This window comes from Pelophylax lessonae (assembly GCF_965119305.1).
Source record: "Pelophylax lessonae genome assembly, chromosome: 3".
NCBI lineage: Eukaryota > Metazoa > Chordata > Amphibia > Anura > Ranidae > Pelophylax > Pelophylax lessonae.
In genome coordinates this window covers 608763914-608777858 of record NC_138770.1, presented here as the reverse complement: position 1 = coordinate 608777858, position 13945 = coordinate 608763914, and the positions used below count along the sequence as shown (strand labels likewise).

The following is a 13945-nucleotide window of genomic DNA, read 5'->3' as shown; positions in this document are numbered from 1 at the left end:
AATACCTTGTTACCTTCTTGAATAGTAGTCCTTCTGGGTGACACAATGGAACAACGCACAAGATTGTAATTAACCAAACTTAGTTTACTATGTATCAAATTGAATAGGGGAGATACAATACAATACAATACAAGTCCATAAAAGGTTATTTAAAACAGCTTTAAAAAGGTAAAAGAATACCCCCACACTCCTCCTGCATTAAGGCTAGACACAGTACCAGGTAGGTGGGCCTATCTGAGTCCCTCCCCCAGAGTTCTCTTCTTTCTTGTTGATCTTCGCTAGCAAGGTTATTGAATAGAGCTCATTTGTAATCCAGATTAGGAATAAAGATCAAGAGAGAAAAAACAACGAGCTGTTAGTTGTCACCGCAGGGTGTCTGCGTAACTGAGCAATAACTTCTGCGAGAGAGATAAGCCTCTGGCGACTCCTTTACAGACCTTATTGTTTGTCTATGAGTCTCCTGAGAGAGTATGGTGATAAACCCCGGGGTTTTATCACCTCCTGCTGCGCTACCGCTATCTGTAGATAAAACTGTCTCTTCAGCAGATAAAGTCAGTTATTGGGCATGTGCCCTCTCACCAACAGAAGTTTCTCCTTCGCGCGCTTCCACTGCGGTCTCAGTCCTTTGGCTATATGCCAGCCGCGCGGGGTCCTTCTGGCGGATGACTTCCGGTCTCGGCAAACAGCAGTATGACCTCCAGGAATGTGCCTCGTGCTTGAGATGGGACGGTTCCACGTCGTCCCTCCAGGCTAAAAGGCTCTAGCCCAATATCCAGTGTCAGTCCTTCACTCTCGCTCGCTGGTTCCTCAGAGTCCAGCGCAGAAAGGCCCCCCCCCTTCGCGCGCTTCTCTCTTCCTTTAAATAACCTCCCCCATAGTGCCGTGCGGTGCAGCCGTGCACCCTGGATCTTGCAAAGCAGCCTGGGAGATGTAGTTTCTTCATCTTGTGAAAAGGAAGTCACAGCCCGGGAAATTCCATGCAGCTACCACTAGAGGGAGCCTAGTTCCTGGATCTTGCAAAGCAGCCTGGGAGATGTAGTTTCTTCATCTTGTGAAAAGGAAGTCACAGCCCGGGAAATTCCATGCAGCTACCACTAGAGGGAGCCTAGTTCCTTCCCACATATCAAACAGTGTCTTTAGGCATGTTTAACCCCGCTACATTATATTTCAATTTTTTATTTTTTTTTGTGTGGGGCACCATTTTGGAGCTGGCCATTGTCCTCCTAAAAAAGAGGACCCGGACAGTTTGCTGTTAGCAGGGGCGTTGGTTGGTGCTACTCTCTCCTGCATATGGAATTTCTCCTTCTATTGGATATGTAATACAAATCATAGGTGGTGTTTGGAAGTTATATGTCTTTTGAGCTTTGTGGCATCAACGCTTGATTGAATTTATCCTTAGCTGGGTATTTTTTCCTGCAGGGGTTTGTAAGCTCTTCCTCCCTTTTCATACAAATTGTGTATTTCCCTGTATGCTATTATAGATTTTATGGCTTGGCTTATGAGATTTAGCTTGGTGTTTTTATTAAGGGTGTATATATACACTTTGAAAAAGTATTTTCATGTGCTGTTTTTATTATTTTGTCTTTAATAAAATGTATATTTTTTATGATTTGTTTTTCTTTTGATGTTTTTGGGCACATTAAAATCCCCACTTTCCTCGCCTACAGGGTTTTCCCGGTCAGATTTGGTTCATTTTTAGATGTATTTATTTATTAATATTTATTACAGGTACTTATACAGAGTCGACAATTTATGCAGTGCTTTACATATACAGTATATTGTACATGCACATCAGTCCCTGCCCTCACGGAGCTAACAGTCTAAGGTCCCTAACTCACATTCATACAGTACACATACTAGTACACAAAGGCAGCATGCCTTTGGAGTGTAGGAAGAAAACAGTACTTGGCGGAAATCCACGTAGGGAGAACATCCAAACTCCAGGCATTAAAAGACTTTCTCCCCACCATATAATTTCTTTAAAATTGAATTTGCATTGGTTTGTTAACCTTAAAAAACATACCACTTGCCTCATTCCAAGTTTTTTGGATATCTACAGGTCAAACATTATGTGACATACGATGTATGTTTAAAAAAGAACTGTTTACCTCTCAACACCATTTGAATCCAGGTACAAAGATGATCCATACTCCACTGGACTGGTCCCCCTTTTTATAGCACTTTATCCTCCAGGCAAATTCAAGAACCTTTAAACTATGTTAGCAAATGGGAACAAGATTTACAGCTGCCCATAGATCACAAACATTGGGATCAAATCTGAACTACTACTAAGTCCTGCTCATGCAATGCAACTGCCTTTGAAGCTAACTGTAAAGTCCTATTTTGGTGGTACATGATACCCACTTGACTAGCAGTATTAACTCTGATGCTTCTTTATTCTGCTTTTGTGTTTGTTCGGACATGGGTTTATTTATTCATATTTGTTAGACTTACCAGGTGACCCAATATCTTTGGTGGACTTGCCCGGTGGCCCAGCGCCTATGGTAGCAAGTGTACTGTATCTTGAATACCATTCTTCGGACAACACTTCCAATGAAACCACTTAAAGCTCTCCTCAATCGGAAGACTGAGGGGATATCTAAACTTCAGTTTATTCTCATTTCCCATGTTCTCACTGCCACAAAAGAGATGATAGCAAAAGCTTGGCTATGTAAATATATATCAGTGTCTGAGGTTAAATTCGGAGCCCACTGGACTATACTTAATGAGAAATCGACAGCCAGGCTTCAGGGCAACTTGCCCAAATTTCATTGAGTTTGGGAACCATGGATTTCTCATAACCTTCCATGAGAATTTGACCACCCCCTCTTGGAATTGTAAGGATCTCAATTCCTGCACACACTGACATATGGACACAGTGGTCCCCCCTGGCTGACTCCCCCCTTTCCTTTATTTCCCACATTTTCTAAACGACCTATTCTCTCAAATTAATTAATTTCTTGTCTGACTCATTCAGGCCAGTCATTACTCTTGTTGACAATCATAATATGATCCATAATAGTTGTTCTCCTTTTTGAAGTATATTGTGGTTCTAGCGATAATACCTCCTTAAATAAATAAATAAATAAATGTGTTTACATCCCTGCAAACTGCTATTGTTGTGATTGAGAATTCTTTGTAGCACACCGGGATCATCGATTATTATTTTACATTTTCAAATAGGAAGATTGAACAAGAAAAAAAATTGTGTTGGGACATTTGTACAGTTTACGATGCTTTTTTTTTTTTTTTACAGTAGTTTGTCGATTAGCCGTAAATATAACCAGAATTTATTAACAAGATTTGCCACATAGACATCAAGAAGATTCGCCTTTAAGTTCAGGTTCACTGAATTTTCAGTGAGATTTCCTGAACCCTTGATGAATCTAACCTGGCCAGACTCACCCATCACTACCACTCACATCTATGTAATGGAGAAGTGTAGAGGTGTTTTGTAGTACTGTTCTGTTATCCTGATATAGTAGAGTGAGTAGGTGAACGAGCATTATCACCCTAAGGGCTCTTTCACACGGGCGATCCGATCAGATCCGCCTGTCAGTTTTTTAGGCGGATCTGATCAGATCCTCCATGCAGCTCTATGGGGCAGCGGATGTCAGCGGAGACACCTCCGCTGACACCCGCTGCCATCCGTATCCGATCCTGTCCGTGAAATCTGGACAGATGGAAACCCTATTTTTCCATCCGTTCAGGGATCGGATCGGATCGGATGAGAGCGGACAGGCGGTCCGCTCTCATCCGATCCCTCATAGAGAGCAGCGGGAGCTGTGACACCTCCCTCTCCGCTCTGCAAGTGGAGACGGAGCTGTCATCCGCCGGCTCATCGGGGATCGGCAGATCAATCCCCGCTGAGCAGCACAGATCCGCCTACGGAGGCGGACCGTGTGAAAGAGCCCTAAGACAGTACGTGTGTTACTGATTGAATCACCAGGTGAAAATAAAGCAACAAATGCAGCCACCACACCAAGCCTTAAGACTGGTAAGCTGAAATATGTAAGAGTGTGTTTCTCCTTGTCCTGCCAGACATGACTGTAGTATGTGGGAGAACTGTGTAACCCCCAGGACTGGGTGGACAGAGATACACATCTTTTGGCAGGAAAAATGTCTGCCATATATGTATTTCCTCTGTGTATTTAGTTATTTTCTTTATCTGAAATAGTGAGATGTATGACCAGAGTGACACATTCATTTTCAGCAGCAGAGGATTGGCATTGGGAGTTTTTGGATCAGAGCTTCCGTGCCTCTGCCCTATAAGTTTTCTATACACCCCTGTAGAGGATCCATTAGAGGGCGCTTGGAAATACCTTATCCGGATTCTCCATAGGGAGATACAGGATCTATCACAGACTTATGACACCAGTCAAGCTCAGTGCTTTACAGATGTGTCAGAGATGTGTCAAAGTTGGGAGGTGTATGGGTGAATCAATATTTGTCACACTCCAGCCAAAAAACAACAAATCAGATTTATGTGAAGTTGTTCTTGAAATCAGTGACCATCCATTATACCTTCCATTCCAATGCCTAAAGCCAGGGCCAGGTTTTCACTTTAAATCAATAATCCATCTTAATTATTGATTTTATCACCACCAGCGGAGATGTTCTTATAGCTGTGGATGCCCACAAGTCTGTGGTTGAAGGGAATGGGTTTATACATTACAGCTGAAAATATTTACATAGACAAACCAACCATAACACTCATTTTTAATTGACTTTTATTATGTGTTTTTATATGCAGGAAAAAAAGAAGAATTTAAAAGAAAGAAATACACTGGTCATTTGATATATTCCTGATGAGGGTTATAATTATTTAAAAACAAGATACAGTAATTCTGCCTCTGAGCAAACAGGTAGTCTAAAGACAAAGTACAGTCACCCATTCTGTGTATGTGTATGAGGTTTTCATCATATCAGTGCAGCACAGAGCCACTGTAAGAGAAAACAAAATAAGTTACATTAAATGAATTTTTGGAGGTTTTGTGTGTATATATATATATATATATATATATATATATATATATATATATATTGTTTCTTATGGTCAAGACAAAAAATAAAAAATAAATAAACAATTTTCTTTTATATGTGCATGCATCCAGCAGGTGGTGACAAAGATAGTTACCGTTCCAGGTATCAGCATTCCAAATACACCTCCAAGCCGGTGTTGGCTCTGCAACACAGCAGAGAAAAGAAAAAGTTCTGGATGGCCGCACTCCAAAGCAAACACCTTTATTGACGTGATAAGTCCATACAGCATAAAATCATAGGAGATACTAAGAGCAAACAGCTAACGCGTTTCACACCCTTCAATGGTGCTTAATCATATGATTAAGCACCAGTGAAGGGTGTGAAATGCGTTAGCTGTTTGCTGTTAGTGTCTCCTATGCTTTTATGCGGTATGGACTTATCACGTCAATAAAGGTGTTTGCTTTGGTGTGCGGTCATTCAGAACTTTTTCTTTTCTCTATCCAGCAGGTGGTGCTTTAAAGTTTATCCAAATGCCAACCAAAGCCAGACATTCTTCTTAGCTTAGTGACTGACTGGAGAGATCAGCAACTCAATAGGTGAGGTGGTGTGTTGCACTTTTGCAGAGACCACTGCTTCCACACAGAGAGCAAGGGTCCTTCTCAGCAGCATGCTGGCAGGGGACAGGCAATTCTATTCAATCTGTGACTGCTTTCTAAAGAAAAGCAACTGCAGGACTATGCTTAAATAAAATAAAGGTCCAGTTAGGCTTTAAATGGTAATCTGTCAAACAATGATATTTAAATAGTACAAAAAAGCATCACATCTTATTATATCTCTTCTAAACTTTCCCCCAAAATTAGCTGATCCTACGAGTTGTACATTTTAATATGAAGTCCTTTACGCTAAAATGGAGAAAATTACCTCAGATAAGGACAAGCTGATGCTTCCACCCTTGTCTGCATCCAGTATGTCAAACATTTCTAAAAAGAAAAAAAAAAGTATTTTTACTGGTAAGCTGTATTGCTACAATTACTATTTATACAAAAGATTGGAATATAAAAGCTACCACTTAATTGGCTGTCATAGGAGGTGAGGTAACATCTTTTAATGGGGGCACATATTTAAAAGGGAATGCCACCCCCCCAGATGGAGTTGACAATCATATTCAATAATTATTTACTTCCTATAATCGTCAGCACCATCTAGTGGCCATAATGCAGTTATTTTGATTTAGATTTTTCCCCAGTCACAAACAATGAATGCACTTGCTCTTTCACCGGACAACTAGCTCTGTAATGTATTATGAATACACTGCTAAGAATTTGAATAATATATAAGTGACTTAAATAGTGATCTTTAATATCTAATATATGAAGAAGGGTATTGGACTTAACCTATATCCAGGCATCGCATCCCCAACAAACTACTTAATACCACAAAAGAATGTGTTATATTTCAAGAGACTTTTAAGTTGCCAAATTGAAGTATATAAGCATAAATCATATCATACCAGTATCTTTTATTCAAAAATCCATAAAATCTCATAATAGAGTACTTTTAAGGTCACACAAATACCAAAGTATCACTTAGCCTTGGATAAGCTCTGGTAGCCCAGGACCTTCTCTTATACCCCAATGATCTTTGGATGGAAATAGTTTTTTGGTTCATGCCATGTTTGGTTGTTTTTTTAACATCAATAATGTTAATATTACTATTTTTAGCATTAATATATATATATATATATATATATATATATATATATATACAGTATATATATGTAAAATATATTTGAACAGCTAGTACATGTATTTGTATGGACCTTGCAATATTATTATTATACAGGATATATATGTATATATATATATATATATATATATATATATATATATATATATATATATATATATATATAGTGCAAACAGTTTATGCAGCGCTTTACAATATAAAATGGGGGCATAACAGTTAGGGTCCTTTCACACGGACTTTCTGCCGGCGGACTCAGTTTTGCTCAGTGGGGATCGACCTGCCGATCCCCGCTGAGCAGGTGGATGACAGGTCCGCCTCTGCTTACTTTTCTGACACGGACCTGTCAGATCCCCGCTCTCCTCTATGGGAGATCGGATGAAAATGGACCGCCTGTCTGTTTTCATATGATCCTATCCGATCCGATCCTCCAGGGTTTCCATCCGTTTGGATTTCACAGACAGAATCAGATCAGATAGCATCGGGTGTCAGAGGACATGTCACCACTGACATCTGCCGCTCCATAGGGCTGCATGGAGCGTCCGATCAGGTCTGCCTGAAAAACTGACAGGCAGACCGGATCGGAAACCCGTGTGAAAAGGGACTTACAACAATAAAATAGTCTTTTATATGTGATATATAAACTTATTTTGTGATCTTTAATATCTTCCAGGAGTTCAGTTTAAAATATACAGTATTTTTTTAGCACTACAGTATTTTGTTTATATCCATATACAGTATGTATTCATTTACCTCTCCATAGATCAATGTAGTTTTATTTTCCTAGATTATTTATACACAACAAGGATGACAGGGGGCAGTATTGAGCAACTTGCAACACTTACTGAATAAAGTCTCCAAGCGAATCAAACATGCTATAAAATCTTCAAAATTGAGGGACAGCTCGCTGGAGACGTATCGCTGTACAATGATCTCCTGAATCCTGGTATTGAGGTTAAAACCTGAAAATAAAATAAAATTCATGTAACTGCTGAAAATATATTTAAAGTCCCTCTTGTAGGGGTCATCAACCCACAATAATATTCTCAGATTCCCCTCACTAGCATACAGGTGACTTCTGCTAAGTAATCTGCTGAAAATTGCTGTGATCATCCTACATTGGGCCTCACACATTGCAGCAAAGCAAAATACTTCCATTATTGAAATCTCACTTCTAAACAAATGACACACTGTATGCCTGATGCTATAGCGATTTATTTTTTGAAATTCCACCCAAGTTAAACCTGAGCTCTAGGAAGTTAGGCACGTATTTTAGCTGCCAAAGTATTTGTATTTCTGTCCATCTGCTCCTGAGATTTACACAACTCTGCCACACATCACAGCTGGAGGACCTGAATTTTCTCTATTGCAGTTCAGTAACACGTAGGGCCACCGTGACCATACATGTTACAATCTGACATCTTTCTACAATCAACTTTAGATTTAGATTTACCATAATTATATAATATAAGCACCCTAATCTAACTAATCATTTTGTATCCAATCAGGCAGGCCCTTGCACTACATAGTGTTTGGTAGATCTAATGGAGATTGTACAATCAGACTGTAACATGTGTGGCGAGCTTACAGGTCATCTCCCCACCTTCAGCCTGTGACTGGACAGTGAAAGGAGAAGCAGCAGATTGATGAGCTCATCTCTTTACTGTCTCCTTGTGCTGCTTCTCCCTTTCCCAGTATAAGCTCTGCTGTACAAGGGCTGCAAGGGGCTAGCTAATAGATACCAAGTCAAAACTAGGTACTTACACTTCTTGCATTCAAAAATACAATTGCTGATGTATTAACCCCTTCCTTCCCAGTCCTGTAGTTTTTTTAATTGGGGTCATTAACCCTGGGGAGGGAAGGGCTGCCTGATCACATGTCCACGGTGATTGGCTTTCACAGTGACCACATGATCAAGTGTCGGTCTTGCTGGCTCCTGATCATTATTAGAAAACTGGAATCTGTGTTTGACAGTTTTGTCTCTATGCTGGGAACGCACTGTGAGTGGACTCTCCATACAGAAACCTACCTTCCATGGACGCATATGTGTGGCATGTGGGTGTTCAAGCCTTATCGTCATTGCTGCAGCATATATGCATTACATGGGTGGCAACAGGGTAAAGCGGTAGTAAAGTCTGCTCTATGATTTTTACCTACAGGTAAGACTATAATAAGGCTAACCTGTAGGTAAAATGAATATCTCCTGAACCTGCACCGTTTTGGAGATAATCACACTGGATGCAGCTGGTGACATCACCAGCTCATGTGCTCTTAAGCTGCTCACACTTTCATTCTGGTCCTCATCATTTCATTCCATAAAGTATTTTTTAATGTTTATGGCACCTCTGGCATGCCCGGATGTGTTTCGTCATCCTTGTAGCATTTGGAAAAGAATATTTCTTTTCACAATATTTGCAAATTGCAGCTTTTCACTCAACAGAAATTACCCTGTGGAATTGTTTTGAAGCTCTAAAAGTTGGTCTCACCATTTTACTGAGAGGAGGAAGAGAAAAGCTCATTTACTGACCAGACTATAAGGAAATGTTATGCTGTGATGGTGGGAAACAATCATAGGAATCACTAAACGGTTATAAAGATATACTCATTTGTCAGACAAATTATCCCCCTTACCTGTCAGTTAAGGTCTGAGAGGACAGAAACTATCATCTACTTTATCCCAACAATCACCCAAATGTAGGCGGTACAAGACGGAGCCCACAAGCAAACTACACCAGGGCCTTTTCCCTGCAATGCCCCCTAGTGGCAGAAATGCATATTTATCTTGTTTGATAACTGAATTGAGAAGTGTAGTGATACATGACTTGTATTCCAGGATTTGCTTGTCTTCAGAGAGAGATTTTATATAAAGTCTCAGAAGTCATTAATTAAGGTCTTCTTGTTATATAGTTTGAATACCATATTATTGATATATTATTTATCATTGTAAAAGAACATATTTTTTTTTAAATTTCCAGAAATAAATAAATAAATGTTTTTTTTCTCAGTGTTTCCTTTTTTTCCCAGGCCTTTCTATCCCTGCCCCTGTCAGTATGGAAAATTAGGAGTTCGGTCACCTGCTGTTTGCAAGGCATTTCTCATTTCATGGGCATCAATTGATCCTGAGTGATTGGTGTCCACTTCCAGGAAGATTTTCTGCAAAGGGAATCATAAAGAAGAACAAATAGTAATTACTGCTAGTAATATGGGCATTTCTGAATGTGAACTCTAGGCAGCCCAAGGCTATGCACTGAAAGTTTTGGTTCCTTTCTGGCCATTTGACGGAGTGAGAGCCTCTCTGGTGTGACGGTTCATATCTGCTATTACCTCTTCACCTCAACATCAGTGACCTCAGTCATCCCTTCGGATTATCCATCCATTGTACAACAAGCTGATTTGACTCGTATGCAATATGGCATTTTGAGTCCTATCGTTCTGGTGAGCACATTATATCTCTATATCTTGTTGGTGTTGGGATCCAGTGAGCACTTCAATTATCACCGTTGTGGACTGTTTTTTTTCACTTCACATATGGGACTGTTGATTTGATGTTCACTTTTATTCATTTTGCAATTTATTTGTATTTACCTTTCTTGGTTTATATATAAACACGTTTATATTGATAGTATTTATTAGCGCTGCACTTTTTTTCCACATTATGCACTGAAAGTGGCCATACATGCAGGGACCAACGGAATTTCGATCTATGTATGGGCACTATGGGTGTACATTAGTGAATCTACCAGCGCATTTTTGGAAGGGTCCAGTGCTGTTTTGGCGCCACTGCAGTGCGATTTTGACCCCATAGACTTTATTGGAAAGCACCAAAATCATACTCTATAGCCCCGTACACACGTACCGATCGTCGGCCGAACGATCGGCCGTCTTTTGTCCAGGGCTGTCGTGTCTGTTGAAAACTGCAAAAGACTGCACACGAATTTTGTTGGCCAACAACAGCCGACTGCAGAAGTGATGTCATGTGATGGTTAACTTTCCTTGTCTTTTTTCTTTTCTGAGCATGCCCAGTCTTGCAAATCTGCTGTCTGTCGGCCGAAATCTGTACTGACTGGCGAACAATCGGCCGTTCTGGTGTTGGCCAACAAAAATTTTAATGCCTGCATGACAGATTCTGTTCGGCCGAAAATGCGCTGTCGGCAGCATCATACTAACAAGCCTACAATCGGCCGAATATTTACGGCCGACAATCGGTACGTGTGTACGGGGCTTTAGTGCATGTGTTTTTGACAAATTTTTGCAGGTTGTAAGGCTCCCCATCATCCAGCCTCCTTTTTCTACCAAAAATGCATTTAAAACGCAACCAAGTCACACTACATTATTTCACTGAAAATTCAATCAAATCACACCTGCACTAATGTGAACCTAGCCTGAGGGCCTGTTCACAGCTGCTGGACAGTAAACTGCAGCAGCTTACTGTCTGGTAGCTGTCTGTTCTGACTGCAGTGAGCCGGCAGTAGGGGGCAGTATTGTGCACACTTCAACACATCACACAGCTCCCTTTTTTTATTTATTTTAATTGCACAACAGTGACACTTCATGTGAATAGGACTCATAGGAAACAACTGTGTGGAAAAATGCTGGTCACCGCACTGCTGCGAATCGGCCTTTAATATACTAGGGACATTGGGGTGCATAAGCAATTTTATTGTAAAGATGAACTAACCCATATAAAGATTGTCTAAACCCCAAAAATTAAACATATTGCAGTTTACCAGTCCCTAGATACAGTATGATGGCTGTATTGTGTTTCTTTTTTTTTTTTTTTTTTTTTCAAGTTTAGAATATTTTCCACAAGTACAAAAAATTTCCTGTTCATTTTCTCAAAAATGCAGTGTCCTTGTAAAGTCCTCTGGACCTAACTAAAAGCTCAAACAATTTTATCGGCTTTATCAGCTATCTTTTGTGAACTAGAAAGCAACATCCCTCTATGCAACAGAGATGAGGAGAGGGGAAGGTTTTGGTAATCCATATAAGGAGAGCAACGAGGGTGACAACGTATCATCAATAGATACAGTACAATGGGTGAGTGCTGTCACCCATTATGCCTAGAACAGGAAGTTGTCTTTTGGTAGAACCATCAGGTGAAAAATAAAGGAAAAAAGCCTGCTAAAAGAAAACGAATGTAGCCATTACATCTAAAGGTTGCTAAACTTCAATATATAAATTCTTTTGGTTTTTGGGTTTAGATACGCATTAAGCAGAAACACCTGTTAATCAATTAGATTGGGTAATCAATAAGATCAGCAAAAAGTAAATACTGCTTGGCTGGCCTGAATACAGACTACGCTCCTTTTTTTCTGTTTCTGAATAGATTTGTATCGATCTTCTGAAAAATGTTTAAAATGTTTGCATATTGAAAAATTAAAAATGTTCCCATTACAAGCAAAAATTACCATATAAAATAACAGATCTTTACCATGTAGTGATCCAGCTTCATGCAGAGGGTTTTATATTCTTCTGCACTTAGAGTCCCGGTATTGTCCACCTGTACAGTGTGTGGTTAAGGAATCTTCCAAACAGTGGAAAAACAGTACACCACAGAACCCCAGTGCAGGATATAAAGCAATCCCCCTACAGCTGGCCCAGCACAGCACTAAACCCCCAGTGCAGGACATACTGTGGAGCTTGGAGATGTGCATGAGTGATCATTTTTTGTTTTGGATTTGTTTGTTAAATAAATAATTTATTTTCGTCATATTCATTATTTTAGAATGGTTTGTTTTCAGAATTTGTTACGTATATTCGGATTTGTGTTGTATATTTTTTTCAATTCAAATTCAAAAATGAGTTTGAATTTGAAAATTCATCTGAATTCAAAATATAAATATATATGAAATAAGATGATAATTCCTACTTAGGCTGCTTTTTAGAATAGAATATAAAAAAAACAAAACAAAATACAATAGATTGGAAAATAGAATAGAACAGAACAGAATAGAGAAGAAAAGAAAAGAATAGCAAATAAAAGAATTGAATAGAATATTTCTAATCTATTCTATTTTACTCTATTCTAGTCCTTTATTTTCTATTCTATTCTATTTTTTTTCTGTATTCTATAAAGCAGCCTAAATAGGAATCATCATCTTATTTCACTTTTATACCTCATTGTATTTATTGCAATATTTTACCATTTCGAATTTGCATTCATTTTTTTCCATTCAAATTCATGTTCAAACTAGAATTTGAATTAATTTTAAAATTAGAATAAATAACTGCGTTATAATTTATTTCAGATGTATTGAAATTATTGTGATTCGGAAATGCAGCCCAATGCAGGATTTAAAGCTGTCCTCCTACAACTGGCCCAGCAGAGTACAGAGCCCCAGTGCAGGGCATTGAGCTGTTCCCTACAACTTGTTCAGCGCAGCACAGAGCCACAGTGCTTTATACAGTATGAATAGTAAGATTCTATTCAATTTTGAAAGGATACATCCATTAGATTGATCATTTCTCTGCATGTCCTCAGGCCAAATCCATTAGATTTAATATCCTTATCTGTAAAGGGAAAAGTGACAACGTTCTTAAAAAATATATAAAAACAATTATTAATTAAATGGCCCTATATCCACCCTTGATCAATAGTTGTCTACAAGTAGTTACAGACTTTGGATCAGATGTGTTTCAGATGCAGGCTTTCGAATGCTCAGACCTTTGCAACCAGCATCAAACATGTAACACAGGCGCATGAGTCACACAATAGGCCAAAGTCCATATGGATCAAAAACAGTCACTGAGTGAGATAGGAGGGGAAAAAAAGTCCACCAATTTAGGGCAGCCTTCAAGAAACCAAAGCCAGGGGTTCCACAGGGCTACAAGCAAAGAGGCGCTACAGCGATTCCTTGGATTTTCGAATTTCTACAGGAAGTTCATCAGAAACTTCTCTGCCATTGTGAGACCCCTCACACAGCTCACTAGCATTAAAAGACCATTCAAATGGTCAGATGAAGCAAATAAAGCTTTTCCCCTGTTAAAGACAAGGTTTACTTCTGCTCCCATACTACGCCATCCAGACCCATCCCTCCAATACATTCTGGAAGTAGATGCATCAAACATGGCAGTAGGAGCAATACTCTCCCAACGACCAACTCACACTTCACCACTTCATCCAGTCGCCTTTTTTTTCTAAATCCTTAAGCAGTCCAGAGGTAAATTACCCCGTGGGTGAAAAGGAACTGCTTGCTATAAAATTGGCTCTGGAGAATTG

The 13945-nt window shown here is 39.4% G+C and overlaps 1 protein-coding gene across 1 annotated transcript in view; it reads right to left on the bottom strand.

Moving 5' to 3' along the window:
* Window positions 1-4842: 4842 nt before the first annotated feature.
* The window catches only part of LOC309551785 (calpain-8-like), an 81143-nt gene continuing 72040 nt past the window's right edge, over window positions 4843-13945 (bottom strand). The window contains 6 exon segments of the mRNA XM_082252474.1: window positions 4843-4944; window positions 5905-5963; window positions 7572-7688; window positions 9801-9879; window positions 12158-12226; window positions 13172-13236. Of these exon segments, the coding sequence (XP_082108600.1) occupies window positions 4921-4944; window positions 5905-5963; window positions 7572-7688; window positions 9801-9879; window positions 12158-12226; window positions 13172-13236 (413 nt within the window). The 3' untranslated portion in view covers window positions 4843-4920.